The 20,852-nt window shown below is 41.8% G+C and overlaps 2 protein-coding genes across 5 annotated transcripts in view; both read left to right on the top strand.

The window, feature by feature from the left end:
• The first annotated feature begins 460 nt into the window (after nt 1-460).
• On the top strand, nt 461-12,775 carry LOC112230964 (anaphase-promoting complex subunit 2-like). 4 transcript variants are annotated; one of them, XM_024397406.2, is made up of 15 exons: nt 461-1,195; nt 1,453-1,711; nt 1,822-2,134; nt 2,268-2,400; nt 2,647-2,857; nt 3,036-3,155; nt 3,316-3,433; nt 3,633-3,811; nt 3,970-4,111; nt 4,338-4,413; nt 4,782-4,985; nt 5,112-5,244; nt 5,360-5,601; nt 5,746-5,988; nt 12,654-12,775. In XM_024397406.2, the coding sequence occupies exons 1-14, from the start codon at nt 1,118-1,120 to the stop codon at nt 5,956-5,958; spliced, it is 2,421 nt and encodes an 806-aa protein (XP_024253174.1). In that variant the 5' UTR covers nt 461-1,117; the 3' UTR covers nt 5,959-5,988; nt 12,654-12,775. The 4 variants fall into 4 exon arrangements, with proteins under 4 accessions (XP_024253174.1, XP_024253173.1, XP_024253172.1 ...); XM_024397405.2 differs by lacking the exon at nt 12,654-12,775 and adding an exon at nt 6,774-6,834; XM_024397404.2 differs by lacking the exon at nt 12,654-12,775 and adding an exon at nt 6,774-6,834 and having other exon boundaries at nt 5,746-6,007.
• LOC112230963 (atrial natriuretic peptide receptor 2) overlaps nt 7,256-20,852 on the top strand; it is a 45,630-nt gene continuing 32,033 nt past the window's right edge. The window contains exons 1-6 of the mRNA XM_024397401.2: nt 7,256-8,798; nt 12,654-12,835; nt 15,764-15,877; nt 16,182-16,317; nt 16,457-16,551; nt 18,268-18,403. Of these exons, the coding sequence (XP_024253169.1) occupies nt 8,096-8,798; nt 12,654-12,835; nt 15,764-15,877; nt 16,182-16,317; nt 16,457-16,551; nt 18,268-18,403 (1,366 nt within the window). The 5' untranslated portion in view covers nt 7,256-8,095. The remainder of the gene's footprint in view (nt 8,799-12,653; nt 12,836-15,763; nt 15,878-16,181; nt 16,318-16,456; nt 16,552-18,267; nt 18,404-20,852) is intronic.

Raw genomic sequence — 20,852 nt, 5'->3', positions numbered from 1 at the left:
AACTGTGAAGTTTGGTGGATGAACTAGGCCCCTTAATTCCAGTGAAGGGAAATCTTTACCCTCCACCATACAATTACATTCTAGATGATTCTGTGCTTCCAATTTTGTTCCAACAGTTTGGGGAAGGCTCTTTCCTGTTTCAACTTGACAATGCCCCCCTGCACAAAGCGAGGTCCATAAAGAAATGGTTTGTCGAGATTGGTGTGGAAGAACTTGACTCGCCTGCACAGAGCCCTGACTTCAACCCCATCAAACACCTTTGGGATCAATTGGAATGGGACTGTGATCCAGGCCTAATCGCCCAACCTCACTAATGCTCATGGCTGAATGGAAGCAAGTTCCAACATCTAGTGGAAAGCCTCCCTAGAAGAGTGGAGGCTGTTGTCGCAGCAAAGGGAGGGACCAACTCCAAATTAATACCTATGATTTTGAAATGAGATATTCGAAGAGTAGGTGTCCACATACACTACATTACCAAAAGTATCTCAACATCAAACGCTGCTTTTCATTACTGACTAGCAGATGTCACTAAAAAAGCTCAGAGTAATTAGCCATTTTCTGCACAATTTGGTGAAATGCAGCGTTGATATGCTATTCGGAACGAGGAAACTCGGGACATTTCTGACTCGCTAATTGGATGAACGCGCACGTGTATAAGTACAACCAATTAGCAAGTCGGACGTTTCCTATTTCGGACTAGCACGTGAATGCTTCGGTTTCTCATCACTAGTTTGAAGCCAATAGTGCTACAGTTAACTCTCTATCGCGCTAGGTTTAACTAGTTGACAAATAGGCTATTATTTGCAATGACTAAGGCAGTCGAAATAAAATCCTTCTCGTCACCCACTTAGCTTCAAAATCCCTCCAACGAACAAACTGGCACGTACACTTCCGCCACACTTTTATAAGTTCCGCAACCACACATACGTCAGTATTATGCGCCACAGGCTTGCGCGCGAGCGCAATAACTTCAGAGACATATTAGTATTAGAGACATGTTAGTATTATGAGCCATATTAGGTACACATTAATATGGTTGAGTGATATAACACAGACGATAACTTTGACAATACACAATCGAATGGTTCTCGCTGAGTAATTTGGTCCAACCGTGGTGATGATGGACTCCGCTGAGAGGTTATTCTCAGTACCACAGGGGCTATCTTCTGCTTGGGATACTGTAACTGCAGCTCTGGTGAGTAGATGGACCTAACTTGCCTACGCAAGGTACCTTGTGTTGTTGACATAGGTTGCCTTCCTTTTATGTGAGAATGAAATTAGATCTATTGCGCTACTGTGGTTGATTGCTGGACATGTAGCTATCTAACACATTCACATGACATTAGGAATTACATAGATCAACATTGGTCTTAACTAGCTATCTATCAATGTACCTACAAACCATAGTCCGTGTCTGTTTATAAGAACATGACCAATTTCCTCTGTCTGTAGGTGTCTCCAGTGTCCAATGACTACACAATGTCTGATGGGTCTCTCTGTGAGGGGCTTAGCCTGTTGTGCTCAAATGGTCTGGGTCAGTTTCTGGAGGGATGGCTCCTGGAGACTCTGCAGGTGCGTTTGACCACTGCAGTGGCCCCTGAGTTTTGGGCTGGACTGAAGCAGCCAGAGAATGAACTTGGGGAGAAGGATAGGACCAGGATCCTACTCATTGCCTTCCGTACCCTTTTGGACAGACTGGAACCTTTCCTAGGTGGGTTCAAACATTCAGGTTACAGTTGACTACACCCTTAATACTGGAATTTTGACTGAACAGAATGCTGTCAAATGCGTAAAGGAATTGCTCTCTGTCTCTTTTCACAGGAGGGTTGGAGAGGCTGGGTACCTGGCAGGATGAGGGCCGGGGTGGTCTGTGTGGCCCTGGGGCCAGGGGTCTCCGGGAGAGGGCCTTTTCCGTCATCAGGGCCATTCTACTGTTCTCCCCCTCGGCTGTCCTCCAGATGAGAATACTGGAGTTCTACAGCAGGACCTTCTCTGTGTACATGAGCCAGAAGGGGGAGGCTGAGGAAGGGGGCAGGGGGCCTGATGGGGGTGTCTGTCTGGGCTGCACTGTCCCCACTCAGCAGTGCTGGTGTCAGGAGGCCCTGGAGCAGCTGCAAGAGCTCAGCCACATACTGTGAGTGAATAGAGGCGTGGCCATGTCACTGTATGCTCTATACGTTGTGCTAGAACAACCATTGTCTACATCTGTGCCAGCCGTGTTTGTTGTGTCTCTGCAGCTGTCTTTACCCACTTTTCCCACCCTCCAGGTCCAGGTTGCAGCTATTGGAGCGGGTTAGTTCAGAGGCAGTGACGTCCATCTTACACAAACTGATTGAGCAGCGGATGGAGCAGCACTGCAGGGGGGAGTACGAGAGCTCTTTCCTCTTCAGCTTTCAGGAGGTACAGTATACTAGAGAGCCTGTCTATGGGAGGACCACTTAACATAATAATGTGACATGACCTATCAACAAGTTATTATTTTCTAGCTTGCATTATTTAACAGAATAGGTTGCTGACCAAACATGATTTGTCTATGAAACAATTTTCTACACCAAGTCCAAATCTCAGAAATGTGATCATTTATCTGTTTTACACTTACTTACAAACACTCTCTCAAGTCCCTCTTGTCATTCTCTCTCTCTCCAGTGGCTAGAGCTGGTGTTAGGCTGGTTGAGCAGGGTGTTTGCCAGTGAAGAGGGTGGACTGGGTATGGTGCCCAATAGCACAGGCAGCAGGGCTGGGGAGGTGGGCCAGCCAGCCAACGCCGTGCTGCAGCGCTGGAGGTGTCACATGCACCAGTTCTTCTGCAGGATCTATGTCAACATGAGGATCGAGGAGCTCTTCAGCATCATTAGAGGTGAGGGGTTAGGGAACAGAGAGAGGAGATGGATAGGGTGATGGTTTATGAAACAGAGAGTAAGAACATAAAGCTGTCACCTGTGGGTGTCGATGGCATAGGGAAGAGATTTGATAAGGGGAAAGAAGGTAGAAAGTGTTTTGTCATTTCTTCCGCCCTCACATTCTGTCCCTGTCAGATTTCCCTGAGTCAAAGCCTGCCATTGAGGACCTCAAATTCTGTCTAGAGAGAACCAATCAGAGGCAGCAGCTCCTCACCTCCCTTAAGACAGCCTTTGAGACCCGTCTGCTTCACCCAGGTCAGTGAACCAATGATGGGTTAGGAACAGTGATTGGTGTTTGGCTCTTTTTGATGTGAAGACTACGTTTTGTTTGCAAATACAGGGTTGCAGAAGAAGCTGGAGTGATAAGACTTGTGTTAGTTAATCCCTGCTCAACAACATTCTTCTCCGCTTCTAGGAGTCCATACCTCTGACATCATCACTGTATACATCTCAGCCATAAAGGCCCTACGGGAGCTGGACCCATCTATGGTCATCCTGCAGGTTGCCTGCCAACCAATCCGCAAGTACCTCAGGTGGGTGCATGTGTATTATCGTAATCTCTATTTAGTTATCTATTATTTTATTCCCTCATGAGTATTAATGTACAAAGCAAACCTTTATTGGGAGGCAAAATGTTAGAGAAAATTGTTCTTTACTTACTGATTTGACTCCCATAGCATATTGTGTTGTTGTTGACGTGACATTGATGTGACGTCTGTGGTTTGTTGCCAGGACGCGGGAGGACACGGTACGTCAGATAGTGGCCAGCCTTACTGGGGACGCGGAGGGCTGCAGTGACCTGGCCAATGAGCTGTCCCGTGCCGACCCTGTGACCCTGGAGACCCAGGACAGTGAGGACGAGGGCAGCGACCCAGAGGAATGGACCCCAGACCCTAAGGATGCTGTCACAGGTCAGTACCCTCAGTGGACCCACAAAGTTCATCACACTAGACTAGACAAACTGTGCTCGTTGCTTTTTCCTGTTTCTGCTGTATTGAACTAGACATGTTTCACCTCTCTGTCACGTCTCTTTTACTAAATACACTCATCTTTCTTTCTCACCCTTTAGACAAGACGGGCTCCAAGCGGCGTTCGTCTGACATCATCAGTCTTCTGGTCAGCATATACGGCAGTAAAGAGATCTTCATAGATGAGTACAGAACTGTCCTGGCAGACAGACTTCTCCACCAGTTCAACTACAATACCGCCAGGTACACAACACTAATTTACAGTAGCTAGTACCAGCATCTGTATCTCAGCACTATACAGTACTATACATTACTCAACTTAGTCACTCTTAATATTATGTGCATATTGGTGTTGGTATTTCTGTGTGGACATTTTGGTTAATATATATATATATATATATATATATATATATTTATATTAGTAATTATATATATATATTAGTAATTAACTTTTCTCATGTGCCTCCAGGGAGATACGTAACGTGGAGTTACTCAAGCTGCGATTCGGAGAGTCCCACATGCACTACTGTGAAGTGATGCTGAAGGTAAAGCAGGGCGTGACTTTGAAATCTTGAGTTATCATTTATGTTAGAATGTGCTATGACAACATGATTCTCAAAGTGACTTCCTAGTATCTTTGAAAATATATAGTCCTTTCACCTACCAGTGTTTTTCATAGAATAAGGCATGGAGACACAAGTTACACAACCAAGACAGAGACCATAGAATAAGGCATGGAGACACAAGTTTACACAACCAAGACAGAGACCATAGAATAAGGCATGGAGACACAAGTTACACAACCAAGACAGAGACCATAGAAACACTTTAGGACAAAGCCTTACTCTCTTTCTCTCTCTCTTCTCTCTCTCTTCTCTCTCTTTCTCTCTTCTCTCTCTCTGTTCTCTCTCAGGACGTGGCTGACTCACGGAGGATCAACACCAACATCCGTGAAGAGGAGTCCAGGCTAGGTGAGGAGGAGCAGCCCCCCATGGCCCTGACTGCCATGATCCTGTCCTCTGAGTTCTGGCCCACGCTGAAGGAGGAGAAGATGGAGCTCCCGCTCCTGGCCTCCCAGGCCATGGAGGCCTACACACACCGCTATGAGAAACTCAAGGTACCTGATGATAAAGATGTAGCATAGGTGCCAGTCTGTTTCTGTTTTACTCAAGTCCTTATAAACAGAGAATAGGGAAATTGCATTTTGATATCAAATAATTCCATAATTCAAATGGTTTCCCAGGCGATGAGGACACTGAGCTGGAAGCCTCATCTGGGCTCAGTGACACTAGATGTGGAGCTGGAGGACAGGACTCTGGCTAACCTGACTGTGTCCCCCATCCACGCTGCCATCATCCTGCACTTCCAGGACAAAAGTCAGAACTCCGGCCGTCACAGGCTGCCTTTTGTGCAACTTATCATTGTATACAGACATTGTATCAGTAACTACGGTTAACTTTTGCCATCTATATCTGTCTCTCTCTCCTGAAGGCTCGTGGACTCTGGAGGAGCTGAGTGGGGTCCTGGGGGTGCCGCAGGAGGTGGCGAGAAGGAAGCTGGCTCTGTGGCAGCAGCAGGGGGTCCTGAAGGAGGATGCTGGGGGACACTACTCTATCCTGGAGACCGGCTCGTCCCGGGAGAAACCTGAGAGAGGGGAGATGCTGATCGACAGCGACGAGGAGGGAGACTCCAATACCACCACCCATTCAGAACAGAGGGAAGAGAAACTACAGGTATGCGGGCAGACACACACGCAGACACACACACAAACACACACACACATCGGAGGCATGTAATTAAAATATAAATACACATTTCCTGTCAAATACAAATCAAGCTAGCCCTAACAGCACAGGTTCTCTCTCCTCTTTGTGCAGTTGTTCTGGGCCTACATCCAGGCTATGCTGACCAACCTGGAGACCATGACCCTGGAGCGCATCCACTCCATGCTCCGGATGTTCGTTGCCACGGGACCCGTTGTCACAGAGATGGACGTGAATGAGCTGCAGGCCTTCCTGCAGAGGAAAGTGCGAGACCATCAGCTCATCGTGTCCGCAGGTGTCTACAGACTGCCAAAGTCCACCAACTGATGGGGAGAGGAGATGAGGAGGAGGAAAGAGGTAGAACTGAAAAACGGAGGTATCTGATTTGTTTTCTAAATGTATATGATGCAGCATTGCAGCCAGAAACTACAGTTTCCAAGATTAACCTGTTCAGGAATAGGTTTGGAAGGCAACTGAAAGCGCCAAGCATTGCTGATTACTATGTCTTTACAATACAAATGGCTATAATGAGCATGAACCAATCATTCTCTCTTTATTGTTGATCATCCAGGTTGCTTGACTTTGTTTTCGGACTGCTTGTCATGACTTTTGGGGAGTCCGAATCATACGCAGTTTTTCAGCATATTGAATTGACATGTGTTTGAACTTTGTCATTTGGGGTTCCCTTATGATAACATTACAATTGCCTGAGCTAATAAAACATTGATTATTACTCAACTCACTTGAGTGGGTTGAGTCACTGATGTAATCTGCCTGTCTGGGTTGGCGCCCCCCCTTGGGTTGTGCTGTGGCGGAGATCTTTGTGGGCTATACTCGGCCTTGTCTCAGGATGGTAGGTTGGTGGTTGAAGATATCCCTCTAGTGGTGTGGAGGCTCTGCTTTGGCAAAGTGGGTGGGGTTATATCCTTCCTGTTTGGCCCTGTCCGGGGGTATCATCGGATGGGGCCACAGTGTCTCCTGACCCCTCCTGTCTCAGCCTCCAGTATTTATGCTGCAGTAGTTTATGTCGGGGGGCTAAGGTTAGTTTGTTATATCTGGAGTACTTCTCCTGTTTTATCCGGTGTCCTGTGTGAATTTAAGTATGCTCTTTCTAATTCTCTCTTTCTTTCTCTCTCTCGGAGGACCTGAGCCCTAGGACCATGCCTCAGGACTACCTGGCATGATGACTCCTTGCTGTCCCCAGTCCACCTGGCCGTGCTGCTGCTCCAGTTTCAACTGTTCTGCCTGTAGCTATGGAACCCTGACCTGTTCACCGGACATGCTAACTGTCCCAGACCTGCTGTTTTCAACTCTCTAGAGACAGCAGGAGCGGTAGAGATACTCTTAATGATCGGCTATGAAAAGCCAACTGACATTTACTCCTGAGGTGCTGACTTGCTGCACCCTCGACAACTACTGTGATGATTATTATTTGACCATGCTGGTCATTTATGAACATTTGAACATCTTGGCAATGTTCTGTTATAATCTCCACCCGGCACAGCCAGAAGAGGACTGGCCACCCCTCATAGCCTGGTTCCTCTCTAGGTTTCTTCCTAGGTTTTGGCCTTTCTAGGGAGTTTTTCCTAGCCACCGTGCTTCTACACCTGCATTGCTTGCTGTTTGGGGTTTTAGGCTGGGTTTCTGTACAGCACTTTGAGATATCAGCTGATGTAAGAAGGGCTATATAAATACATTTGATTTGATGTAGTAGAGCTTGCTGAAATGAAGTCCTGTGAGGAACTCCTGACCTCTAGTGGATCATTGTGGAATCTTAGATTTGTGTATATCAAATTCGGCATCGGAGTTTATCATGTGTACTACTTGCTTGGATTTTGGTTTATTCAACTCTCATGGATTTCAACACAAATGCTAAATTGTCTTTCAGATTATTGTCCAAGCCAGTTTATTATTTAACTGATGATCTATTTTCCTGGTCCTAGAGACCCACATGGTGTGCTGGTTTTTGTTCCAGCCCCCAGTACTCACACCTGATTCAATGGTAGTTGAATCCGTTCTGTTAGTGCTGTGGCTGAACAAAAACTTGCACACTATGTGGGTCTCCAGGACCAAGATTGAAGAACTGTGACAGCAGGCAGGGGGCGCCTCATCCCTGTCTTTCTCGGACCTGTGATATCACGTGTGGGGGGTGTACTGAAGGTTGCAGTGATTATAGTCATATGGATGGATGTTATCACACTTTGAGGGGGGAGTTGAGGAACATCAGTCCGAAAACTGCACCGAAGTGAACAACTCCCGGAATCACGCTGCTGGAGAACAATTGGAACAAAATTATAGAGGATAAATTACACATGGATTACCTAAGCATTTGTTATTTTGACTGAAATTGCATTTCAATAGAGAACCATATGGTTCGGTTTCAGGACAGTAAGGCGTTTTACCACTTCCCAGGTGAACTCACGAGGTCCGTTTTCTTGGATTTATTTAACTTCAAATTTGAGCAATGGGATATAAAACGGAACTTGGATATTGTTTATTTGTGTTATTCACATATTCTCTCATATCCAGGTGTCGAATGACTATGGAAAATAATATCACCGTTGCGGTGATGCTTCCCGATAATTACCACAAGTATCCATGGGCTTTGCCTCGGGTTTTCCCAGCAATTCTTATGGCGAACGAGAATCTCCAGAAGAAGCACGGACTTCTCAAAGGCCACTCTATTCAACTCTTGAATTTCAGCACGGAGGATTCAACCGGTGTCTGCGCAGAAAATAAGGCACAGATTATCGCCGTGGACACCAAACTTTATAATAAACCAGATGCTTTCTTTGGACCAGGTTGCGTGTATTCAGTGGCCTCAGTTGGAAGATTTGCATCCCATTGGAAACTCCCATTGATAACTGCGGGAGGAACCGCATATGGGTTTGATAAAGGGGACGAGTTCAATACAATTGTTCGCACCGGACCCTCGACCACCAAACTGGGAGACTTTGCAAACATTATTCACGCGCACTATAATTGGACCTCTCGTGCCATTCTGATTTTCCACGATTTGAAAAAAGATGACCGACCTCACTACTTCCTCTCTGAAGGAATTTACCTAAATTTGAAGGATGAAAATGTCACAGTTGGTGCCTTTCCATATCAAGACTCACCAAGCTATTATAAAGAAATCATTACTTTCATGAAAGACCACGGAAGAAGTAAGTCTATTAGTTGGCTATTTACGCATGTGCGATAGCAGGTTGACTTGTATTGTCATGAGTCTGGTCCTGGAGGCAGAACTGAGTAATTTCCTCTAAACTAGGCCAGCTGCAATGTCAAAATTGGCTATATTGTAAAAAGTCATGAAAACAAAAATGTGCTTTTTGACCAGCTGTGCCATATGGAAATGTGGATGTTGCCATAATAGCCTAGCTCCAAGAATCTGATCAGATTTCCAAAATGCATGCAACATTGTCTCGACAATAATGAGATACTAGTTTGGCCTTTAACTAGCCTAGTAAACTTGGTGTTGGTGATAGGTAAGCATATTAGCCAACAATAATATTCAGTTTTGAGTTCTTGGTTTTGACATGGGCCTACCGTGGATTTTAAACCTGTTCTTGACATTCTTATCTAAAATAACAGGTAGACGAGAAAGAATACACTTTTATGCACCGTGTGTGACCAGACCACTGGTTTATTGCTCTTGTCCACCTGCGTATTTTTTGAAGAAAAATAAGTGTGTGCCTGTCTCTCTCTGTGATGGGCTCGTGGGTTCTTTCTTCTCTTTTTCAAGGGTCCCTGCATGCATTTTATTTACAACATATATTCCAATTTAATAGACAGCCATTTTAACCTGAAATGTGAATTATTGTTGTAAATATTATGTATGTATTGTTGACGTTAATTAATTACAATGGCCCCATGTTAATTTACAATATCTTGGAATGCTGATTCGCAATCATATTTTTTTAATTTAATTTGCAGCTCATTCTATTTAAAAGTAAGCCATCTGAGTACACAGTACAGTCTTGCTTATTTCAGAGCCATTTATAAGAAATGCTTAGAATTAGACCATTAGTAGGCTAGCTCAATATATTCAGATTATTTACCTAGTCTAAAATCATATTGACACATGGTAATGCTTGCTGTAGGATATGTTATTACATGTTTATTAAAACTGTATAATTTTAATGGTAAAATAACTCAAACTTTTAATTAGTTCAGATAACCATATCCTATACACATCACAGTACATTTACATTATTTCAATGTTGTGATAAATAGCAAAATATTGTTGTTAGGTTAAGAAATGTCTTGTAGAGAGGGTCACAATGAGACCAGATGAAAGTGACAGTGCTGTTCCCTGATTTATTGTTGGACATGGCAAATTGCCAATTGTGTTGGCAAATCAAAGCTTGACATTGGTTAAATTGTTTGATACCAGTCATTTGTGTGTGTTTGCTTTCTGTTAGTCATCTCTCACGTCAACATCTACCTTGTTGTTTATCTTATCAACACGGTCGAGTGGCTTCAATATGGGTTTATTTGAACCTCGATTTCACACATGATTTCAAGAATTGGTAGCTTTTTACATTTTCAATGAATATTTGTTGGCAACTCAGGGAATCCTTAAAAAATTGGAATGAATGATGTTAATGATACATTCTACTGACATGGTTGCATAAATCACCTTGGACCTTAGCATTTTACTGTAATATAAACATATTGATAAAATACCAGTAGATGAAAGTTCAACAGAGAAACATCAATGCTGCTAAAATCTATGTTCAATGTTCTGAAGCAGGCAAGTGATATTTGATGTATACTTTGGCCCAGAAATGTTCTGTTTGTTGGAAACATCTAATGCTCTGTTGATTTTTAAGTGCTTCTGGAAGAAGTAAAAGCTCTTTCACATCTTCTGGGTAGATACTGACCTCCAGTGTTCTCAATAACCCCAAAACATTACTCTAACCACTAAATGTTACTCTTGGCACACTGTTTTCATTTGTAGTTATTGTCAGGGTACTGATTGAGAAATCAGTAGATTCGAACATTATAGAGTGACTCTGCACTAAACAACATAGCACAGATGGGACTGTGTGGCCGATGAGTGACTCATGTAAATGACTGGGTTTATCCACTTGAAAAACTTTTTCCAGCAGTAAGATTATTAAAAACACTGCATATGGGGGTACCAAACTGATGTTATATCAGGAACAGGCACTTTGAATGCTGCCAAACCTCTTAGCCGAATTATAGGCACGCCCATGGTGAGCTTGGGGTCACAGAAGTGAATGGTTTTGTCTGGGCTTGTCCAGGCTTGGAGTTCTGGCTCGAAATTACATTCACTTTTATCCCGATGAGATCACCAACAGATAACCCCTGGGCTGTCAACCTTTACCTCAACTGTGTGGTCTCTCCTTTTTAGTCAACGGCTTGGCAATAATGTCTAGTTTTGAGTTCAATTGTTTTTTTTCAGCCTCTTGTTGTCAGGTACAGATGTGAAATGTAAATTGATGCACTCCATCATAGTCCTTCCTATTTTGTCTTCTGATGGGAAACCGGTCTAATTATTGGAAAACGGAATGGCCTTTGTTCATGGGAAGAAAAAAAAACATTTACCTGCTTCAAATGGACAAACCTTAACTCCTAGACTTAATATGAAGCCAATTATGTTTTAAAATCCCACCAGGTTGCCTCTGGAAAAGCTCACCACTTGATGCTTGTCAGACTACTAAAAGCAGACATACAGAGAAAGGAAATGCCACATGGCTGAAAGGAAGAATACATCAAGCTATGTTTTCTTTTTTGTGGAGGTACATATGTGAATATTTTGTTGCAGACTTGAAAAGCTACATGAGTGCTAACACAGGTGCCCACATGATGGAGCGAAGGTATAGACCCCTCACTATAAACACAAAGTGAGTTTCCTCATAGGTGGAAATGTGTTTGTGGAAGTTGTGTACTATCTTCCTGGAAGAGAACAGAGACATGCGATGAAGGTGTACAGTATACAAGTCCTCTTACAGGAGTTATTCAAGTCCCTCTAACATGATACCATAATGGTTATACCATAATGCTAACATGATCTCATAGGTTATACGTATGTATGTCTAATGCTCTTTGTCATATTTATATAACACTAAGTAAGATAAACACGAAAGTTGACTACATTCTAAAGATGCAATTTTGTAGAGACTGTTTTATTGGTCTTTTTTCAAGCGTCTCACCTGGAGAGGAAAAAAAAATACTGAAATTGAATGTATTCATTGTATAGGGATGTGTTGAATAGTGCAGCATTATCCTTCTCTGCATGTAGATGTTGTGTGAGTCATGGGACAGAATGCAGCCTTGTACTAGTCATTTTAAATTAAGACGAGGTTGGTTGTTTGCCATCTTTGTCTGCCACGAAGTGAAATAAAATGTACCAAACAATTTGAAGTGCTTTGTATTAACTTAAGCCCAGGCAGATCCTTATGATTTCTACAACACAGGAGGACTTTTTCCTTGCCTTTTTGTACATTTGTTTTGGACGATGTCCAGGAGACAGCGGGACTACTTGGCATGGCTCCTTGTGAGCTGTTTTGGAAGAGATGAGAGTTGAGGTCTGAGCGGTGTTCTGTGCCGACTTTGGTCTAACACTTTAGGAAATGTCTGCTAACTGGGAGGACTGTCTTAGACCTGGCAGAAGTCACTCTGACATGCAGTGAATGGAAATCATGCCTACAGACATGCTGTCCATGGAGTAGACGGAATGCAAACAGAATGGGATTGTGTAATGTAGACAGGCGAACAGCACAGACAGCTTTACACCCTGTAAACACACATGTACACTCCCCCTAAATAGTGCACGCACGAATGTGCACCATCAGTAGGTCTACCTACCTACACATGCTTCCTCAGAACTGCATTTCCCAAAAGTTAGAGATTTGGATTGATTTCATATCTGTGGTTCATATCTAAATCTAGTCTAACAATGATAAGAGGAGCAATTTCACTGAATAGTGCTAACATAATTCCTATAAAGAGTGATAAGAAACCTTTGTGTCGTGTTTTTGTCTTCCCTACAGTTGTGTATATCTGTGGGCCTCCGGACACGTTTCTGAGTATCATGAAGCTTTTCCAGAGTGAGATCCCAGACCCTGAGAACTACGCCATCTTCTATCTGGATGTGTTTGCGGAAAGCCTAACGGAGCGCAAACCCTGGCTGAACAACGACAGCCTCTGGATTGATCCCATCAAGGTCTTCAAGGTAAACTGCACAGACAAAGAGTTGGACAGATAGAGACATGGAGACAGAGAAATATTCCTGCCTTTGTTCCCTTTCATTCATTACGTTTTGCTAATTTAATTTATCAGAGAAACCTTTTTTTAGTAATTGTGTCCAAATACTCTGTCACTAATTTGATGTTGAACTGTCAATGCCTTTCCCCTCCGGTCATTGGAACCAAGTTTACTAGTCTGAAACTGCCATTTGGCCTGTGAAATGGATGTCTCTCACTGAGGAAATTCAATTCAAAGCCTCTACTTCGTGTGTGCATCACAAGCCTGTCCATCAACAGTATCATTCCACATCCCTCTGTTCCAACTGAACCTGTATCAAAGGGAACACAAAGTTCACCAAGTTGATTGAAGGTTTACCGACAAGTATGAATTACTGTAAAGTAGTGCTGAGCGATTAACCAACATTTAATTTGAACCGAGCGACATCGTTTCAATTACTTGAATTCCATTTAGTGAATTTTCTTTTTTGTGAGCCCAATGCGCCTTTTCTTCAGAGAGAAATCAAATAATTCATGAGAGAAATCATGCCAATAACTATGTGGGGCACTGGGCTGAAGGGAGTTCTAGTTTTCATTAAGCGAAGATTCAACCTAATTCAGAGCAAGAACGTGGTAATGAACTACAATGACCATAATCCATTGTGCCTGTTTTTTCCAGCTCTGACCGAGATGGATACACTTTTACACCTGGTACGTTAGGTTAGATACACACAGACCGCATGAGAAAGGAATGTACACAAGACAACCAAAAGAGTGCTAGAGAGAGTGTGTGAAAGTATGCATGATTTACTTTGAAGAAGTACAATTATTTCATCAGACAGCTTTGCAGCATACGTAGGCAGGTTAGCCTTACTAAATAGGATGACTAAAGACAGTATGGGGGAGCACATAGCACGTTGTCTGGCTGCTACTGCCTGAGCAGAGATGTGATGATGACTAAGGAATAAAAAATAATAAAGTAATCAAATAAAAATTCATTAATATACACAATAAAATGTTTTTTTATTTATTTCATAGTAACTTCCTATTTTTCTGTTGATGTGCGGACCTGTTGGAGACAATGGAATATTTTCAAGGTTTTTGCTTTGGAATTTCCATTAAAAAGCTAACAAATAATTGTCATTATGCATTTAATGTTTAAAAAAATGTTTGAAAACGTGATTATTTTCTAATAATCTAACCCAAACCGAACCAACTTCAAAAAACACTAATCGCTCAGCACTGCTGTAAAGTTTTATTATAAAACTTTTAGGATGTTTGTACCTCATGCATATTTGTATTTGTTTACAATGCATGTTTTTGTTTGTCAGAGTTAGAGATGTTTTCCAGGCATGTTTGTCACCAGCCATTGACAACCAGCTTGGGACAATTATGGTTCATTGTTCATAACCTAATGAGGATGCTAACGAGAACCATGTCCCTCTCTCTACAGTAGGCCTACAAGGCATCCTCTCAACCTAACCCCAAAACTTTCCCAAAACCAGCCTCTCACTGCATTAGTCATCCAATCAAATCATAACTGACCTTTGCCTATGATAACAATGCTTTGTCCCACAAAAGTCAAATGGAAATTGCATTGTGCAGATGGACAAAGCTTTTATTTTAATCACAGTTATGTCAAATGAGCGCGTTTCTCTGATCAACATGATAACGAACTTCATAACGGTTCTGACTCGGCAGGCAAGAATCTGTCTCTGCTCGGAGGACTAATGATTGGATGGAGTTAATAAAGGAGAGCATGTGTTTTCAGCTAAAAGCCACTTAGTCCTGCATGTTGATGTATTGAGAAATAAGTAAGTGGGGGGGGGTACAGATGCTTCTCTTCCAATTTGGTCGTTAAATGTCACTGATTTCGCTGCAGTTACTGTAGTCTCTTAGTATTAGACATTCTGGCGTAGACCTCTAGAACTTAATGAAAGGCGCTACAAATGGCTTTGGATTGATAAAGACAAATTAAGCTTATTAACTTGACTGAAATAGTGTGTGCTGTTGTCAGGTTATTGCAAGTATATTTTTCTGAAGTGTTACAATAGAAAGGCTAGATATAACAGACACAATATGAAGGCACTTAGATGGAGATAGATAAGCTATTCCTAAAGCAGTTTGTTGAGACCTAATACTTACTTCAAATGGATGCCTCTGCTCGTGATATATTTCTACCTTGTAACATACGATTTTGGCCCTGTTTTACTGATTATACAACATCTTCATTTGACTACAAGCAGTAAAAGGATTTATGGCAATATGCAACTCATAGAACGTTGATTGCGTTTGGAAGTTACTTGTCGATTGTATATCATTACTGAATCTGACCATTCAGCCAGATTTAGCTTATATCATTAATAACAAGGCAAAGTCCAAGTCAACTCAAATGATGACCATATATTAAATCTTAGGCCGAAGCGGTGCTTTTCCATCCATCAATATGCCTCCATCCAAACAGAATTAATCAAACAACGTCACGACTGTGGTCTAATAGCAATTTGTAACAAGTCGTGCAAATAGAAAATGAAATATAACATAAGCAATATATATAGTTACCACAGCTGTTTGTTTGGTTTTTAACGTTTTCACCCTAGTCTTCAAGACATGTCCATGCGTTTAAGTGCATTTGGACACAGCTAATTGTGCATTCTTCACCATAAATGTTGTTGCCGTTTACTCACAAGGGACTGTTCATTAGACTGATTATAAAACAGGATACATCTGCTCATTTTTAATCCTACTTCAAAGCATTTCGAATTACAATTGTAATAATTTACATTTCCACCCAGTAGGAAATCCTTCTCCATGCCATGATTATAAATCTGTCATAGTTGGTACATGTTTATGATGCTCTGGGTGTAATTCCCTAGTAATGTTCCACTTTCTCAATGTTGTCTCTCTCTTTCTTCCAGTCTGTGTTGGTAATAACATACAGGGAGCCTGATAATCCAGAGTATAAAGAGTTCCAAGATGAGCTCCACATTAGAGCCCAGAAGGACTTTGATGTGAACATAGAACCCTCTCTGGTAAGTTGTGTGAAATCCTGCCACATCTCAGCCACTGCTATAAAAGAGATCATTTATACATAGTAATTAATGGATTTCTTTGATTCATTAAACACTTGACTCCTTCTTTGTGAAGATTAATGGCGTTTTGGCATCTAACTGGGCTCAACCAGATATTTAAATCGAGATAGAAAGGGAGTAGAGCCATGCACATAAGGGTCAAAATATAATTCCATGCAAATAGTAAACAAAAGCTGCATTTGTGAATGAAGATTATGAAGACTACTCTCTTGCTGGCTAATGTACAGACCTCCATTCCTTTCAGATGGATTTCATTGCTGGCTGCTTCTATGATGGCTTTGTGATGTATGCTAAGGCCTTGGAGGAGACGCTGGCGGAGGGGGGCTCACAGAGCGATGGAATCAACATCACACAGAGGATGCAAAACCTGCGATTTTGGGGTGAATATTATGAGTTGATAATGGTGCTGCTTTTAGTTGACTTTGCAATCATCCTTTTTGTGTCAGTTGGGTAGGAAACCTATTTTTGCATTATGACTGATATGAAAAGTCTAAATGTGAAGATTGTTTGTGTTTTAAGGGGTTACAGGACTTGTGACCACAGACAAAAACAATGCTAGGAACACTGATTTCAACCTCTGGGCAATGACAAACCAGGAATCTGGAGAGTATGGGGTAAGTGTTACTTCTGCAGGTAGATCTATTTATTTGACCTTTATTTAATTAGGGAAGACATCTAAATCTTTGCTATTTTAGAAGCCACTCACAAAAAGACACAACTTGCTATTTTGTTATCAGGCTTTTTTTTTCAGGCAAGTTAACTTTACAGTCATGACAGTTATTACTATTCCAAAAAGGACCAATCGTTTATCAACATTACACAATTTGTTGCTAATTTACCATAGTGGTAGACAGTGCACCATTATTTATACTTTATGCAAATATGTTCTGATGAGTGGCCATACGTTCACTATGACGAAGGTACTTTCAGGTTCGTTTTGAGTGTGACTTACAAGAGAATCCTTGAGTTCCCCAAGTAAACACTTGGCATTATCAATGTGTTTTCCTATGGGAACATTCAATAACAGTGTTCATTCTCAAATTCCTGCTTTTACAATATCCCACAGTGGAGATGGATGCAGAGCTATTCTTTTAAAGCCTCTTGTTTATTTATTGTCAATTGCTGTAGCCAACATTTCAATAGAAATGTATATTTCTAAACTACAAAAATATCTGTTGTCAAAATATCAATTTGTGCACTTTATGATTTTAAAATGGATCTCAATAGTAAACTCGGTGACAATAAATAACAACAGTGAGTGAGAGCAGTACTTTCGGGGGACTGATCTAATCCGTTCCAGATGTTAGTTTTCTGTAATTACTGTAACAAGAATTTCCCTCAACTACTCTCCGCATACTGAATTGGGGAGCTGAAAACCCAATGCTTTGCCATCAATGTATTTAAAAGCAAATGTTCAACATCATACAAAGACTAAAGGCTATTACTGTTTGGGAGATATTCTGGGGTCATTACTCTTACTGATAAATTGGGTAATTGATCAGAGTCCACTAACCTAACTAAAACTCCTTGATGTGAATAAATCACTGATTAGAAAGACACGGTTCTATTGAAACCAGCAGCTATTGAAGCCATTGACGACTGGTTGAGTTGAATGGCCCCCCTGCTCCTCAACAAACTTTTACAACCTGCATAGTTCTTGTGGCCCTCTCAGTGGGGCTGCCCTTCTCCTTCACAGACTGAGTAGCAGGGAGGACCCAGCCCAACATGCCTGTCTGGCCCTCCACAAGGGAGGCAGGCTATATTGACATTCTCCAGCAGCTGGTTAGAGACACTGGAGTCATGTTTCACAATGCCCTTCTGTAACAAGGGAAGCTATTAACAGGGCTGGCAAATGCCATATCATCAAACAATAAAGCTCCCGCCGCCTGAGATGAAAGAACACCGTTTCTCAGACAACCTTTTCAAAACTACCAATTTGTCTGAGAAGGACCAGTATAAGTCAACGATACCCTGTCTTGCTTTATACATGAGCATATTTTAATGTTTAACATTTTAGTCATATGGTTATTTATTATGGGCATGCCCCCCAAAACATTCAGGCCAAACTTTTGCGTTCTTCACTGATGGGCTTTCATGTTTTAAAGGTATTCAAGGAGAGTAGCAGCTATTTTAATATGCAGCTTTAATGCTACTGTGAAATTTAAACAGGCTCTCATTTTCATAATACTCTGCGGTGTGATATTTATTGGAAGTGTGAGAAAAAGGGCTCCTTTTGATTATGTAACATGCCTCTTATTCATCCCTCTGAATGTATCATTTGGGAATCGAGTTTGTAAACAAAGCAACAACTTTTTCTTGGTGTTTTGCAGCTTGTGGCCCATTACAATGGAACTAACAAAGAGATCATCTGGTCCTCAACGGAGAGGATTCATTGGCCCAAAGGGAGCCCACCTCTGGATAACCCACCGTGCGTCTTCTCTTCTGATGAGCCTATCTGCATTGATGGTAGGTCAAGTAGGCTGGCTCCTGTACAAGTGATTTAATGGTTAAGTCAGGTGCTTATATAGTATTACAGCAGTTTGAATAATTATTTGTAGTGTTGTACCGTCTTTGTTGATGCTACAGTTGAAGTCGGAGGTTTACATACACTTAGGTTGGAGTCATTAAAACTCGTTTTTCAACCACTCCACAAATTTCTTGTTGACAAACTATAGTTTTGGCAAGTCGGTTAGGACATCTACTTTGTGCATGACACAAGTCATTTTTCCAACAATTGTTTACAAACAGATTATTTAACCTATAATTCACTGTATCACAATTCCAGTGGGTCAGAAGTTTACATACACTAAGTTGACTGTGCCTTTAAACAGCTTGGAAAATTCCAGAAAATGATGTCATGGCTTTAGAAGCTTCTGATAGGGTAATTTACTTTATTTGAGTCAATTGGAGGTGTACCTGTGAATGTATTTCAAGGCCTACCTTCAAACTCAGTGCCTCTTTGCTTGACATCATGGGAAAATCAAAAGAAATCAGCCAAGACCTCAGAAAAGAAAATCTGGTTCATCCTTGGGAGCAATTTCCAAACGCCTGAAGGTACCACGTTCATCTGTACAAACAATAGTATGCAAGTATAAACACCATGGGACCACGCAGCCGTCATACCGCTCAGGAAGGAGACGCATTCTGTCTCCTAGAGATGAATGTACTTTGGTGCGAAAAGTGCAAATCAATCCCAGAACAGCAGCAAAGGACCCTGTGAAGATGTTGGAGGAAACCGGTACAAAAGTACAGTTCTGTGAAAAGGTATTTGTTTTTTGTTGTTGTTTTTTACATTTCTCACACTTAAATGTTTCAATTCATCAAAGAAATGTAAATATTACACAAAGATAACTGCAATTTGTGTTTACTTTGGTTAAGTGATGATTTTATTTATTAAGGGAGAAAAGCTATCCAAACCTTCATGGCCTTATGTGAAAAAGTAATTGCCCCCTAAACCTAATAACTGGTTGTGCCACCCTCAGCAGCAACAACTGCAATCAAGCGTTTGCGTTAACTGGCAATGAGGCTTTCACATCGCTGTGGAGGAATTTTGGCCCACTCTTCTTTGCAGAATTGTTTTAATTCAGCCACGTTGGAGGGTTTTCGAGCATGAACCGCCTTTTTTAAGGTCACGCCACAGCATCTCAATAGGATTCAAGTCCGGACTTTGACTAGGCCACTCCAAAACCTTCATTTTTTTTTTCTTTTTTACCATTCAGAGGTGGACTTGCTGGTGTGTTTTGGATCATTGCCCTGCTGCAGAACCCAAGTGCGCTTCAGCTTGAGGTCACGAAATGATGGCCGGACATTCTCCTTCAGGATTTTTTGGTAGTGAGCAGAATTCATGGTTCCATCAGTCACAGCAATTCATCCAGGTCCTGAAGCAGCAAAGCCGCCCCAGACCATCACCACCATATTTGACTGTTGGTATGATGTTCTTTTTCTGAAATGCTGTGTTACTTTTACACCAGATGTAACGGACGCACACCTTCCAAAAACTGTCCCGTCAGTCCACAGAATATTTCCCCAAAAGTTTTGGGGATCATCAAGATGTTTTTTGACAAAAGTGAGACGAGCCTTTATGTTCCTTTTGGTCAGCAGTGGTTTTTGCCTTGGAACTCTGCCATGGATGCCATTTTTGCCCAGTCTCTTTCTTATGGTTGAGTCATGAACACTGACCTTAACTGAGGCAAGTGAGGCCTGTAGTTCTTTAGATGTTGTTGTGGGTTCTTTTGTGACCTCTTGGATGAGTCGTCGCTGCGCTCTTGGGGTAATTTTGGTAGGCCGGCCACTCCCGGGAAGGTTCACCACTGTTCCAAATTTTCTCCATTTGTGGATAATGGCTCTCACCGTGGTTCGCTGGAGTCCCAAAGCTTTAAAAATGGCTTTGTAACCCTTTCCAGACAGATAGATGTCAATTACTTTGTTTCTCATCTGTTCCTGAATTTATTTGGATTACTTCACTTTGTTAGACAGGTTCTATTTAAGTGATTTCTTGATTCAACAGGTCTGGCAGTAATCAGGCCTGGGTGTGATAGTGAAATTGAACTCAGCTTTCCAAAAAATGTGATTTAACCACAGTAAATTCATAATTTAACAAGGGGGGGCAATTACTTTGTCACATAGGGCCATGAAGGTTCAGATAGTTTTTTTCCCTTAATAAATAAAATTATCACTTAAACTGCATTTTGTGTTTACTTGGGTTATATTTGTGTAATATAAAAATTTGTTTGATCTGAAACATTTAAGTGGGACAAATGTTCCAAAAAATAAGAAACCAGGAAGGGGGAAAATACGTTTTCACAGCACTGTATCTATATCCACAGTAAGACGAGTCATATATCGACATAACATGAAAGGCCGCTCAGCGAGGAAGAAGCCACTGCTTCAAAACCGCCATAAAAAAGCCAGACTT

This window comes from Oncorhynchus tshawytscha, linkage group LG33 (genome assembly GCF_018296145.1).
Source record: "Oncorhynchus tshawytscha isolate Ot180627B linkage group LG33, Otsh_v2.0, whole genome shotgun sequence".
NCBI lineage: Eukaryota > Metazoa > Chordata > Actinopteri > Salmoniformes > Salmonidae > Oncorhynchus > Oncorhynchus tshawytscha.
The sequence above is the reverse complement of the archived record's forward strand: the minus strand, read 5'-3'. Positions and strand labels throughout refer to the sequence as shown.

Coding starts and splice junctions, on each gene's coding strand:
- LOC112230964 (XM_024397406.2), top strand. CDS start 1,118: ATGATGGACTCCGCTGAGAGGTTATTCTCAGTACCACAGGGGCTATCT. Junction 1,196..1,452: donor ATACTGTAACTGCAGCTCTG/GTGAGTAGATGG, acceptor CTCTGTCTGTAG/GTGTCTCCAGTGTCCAATGA. Junction 4,986..5,111: donor ACCGCTATGAGAAACTCAAG/GTACCTGATGAT, acceptor ATGGTTTCCCAG/GCGATGAGGACACTGAGCTG.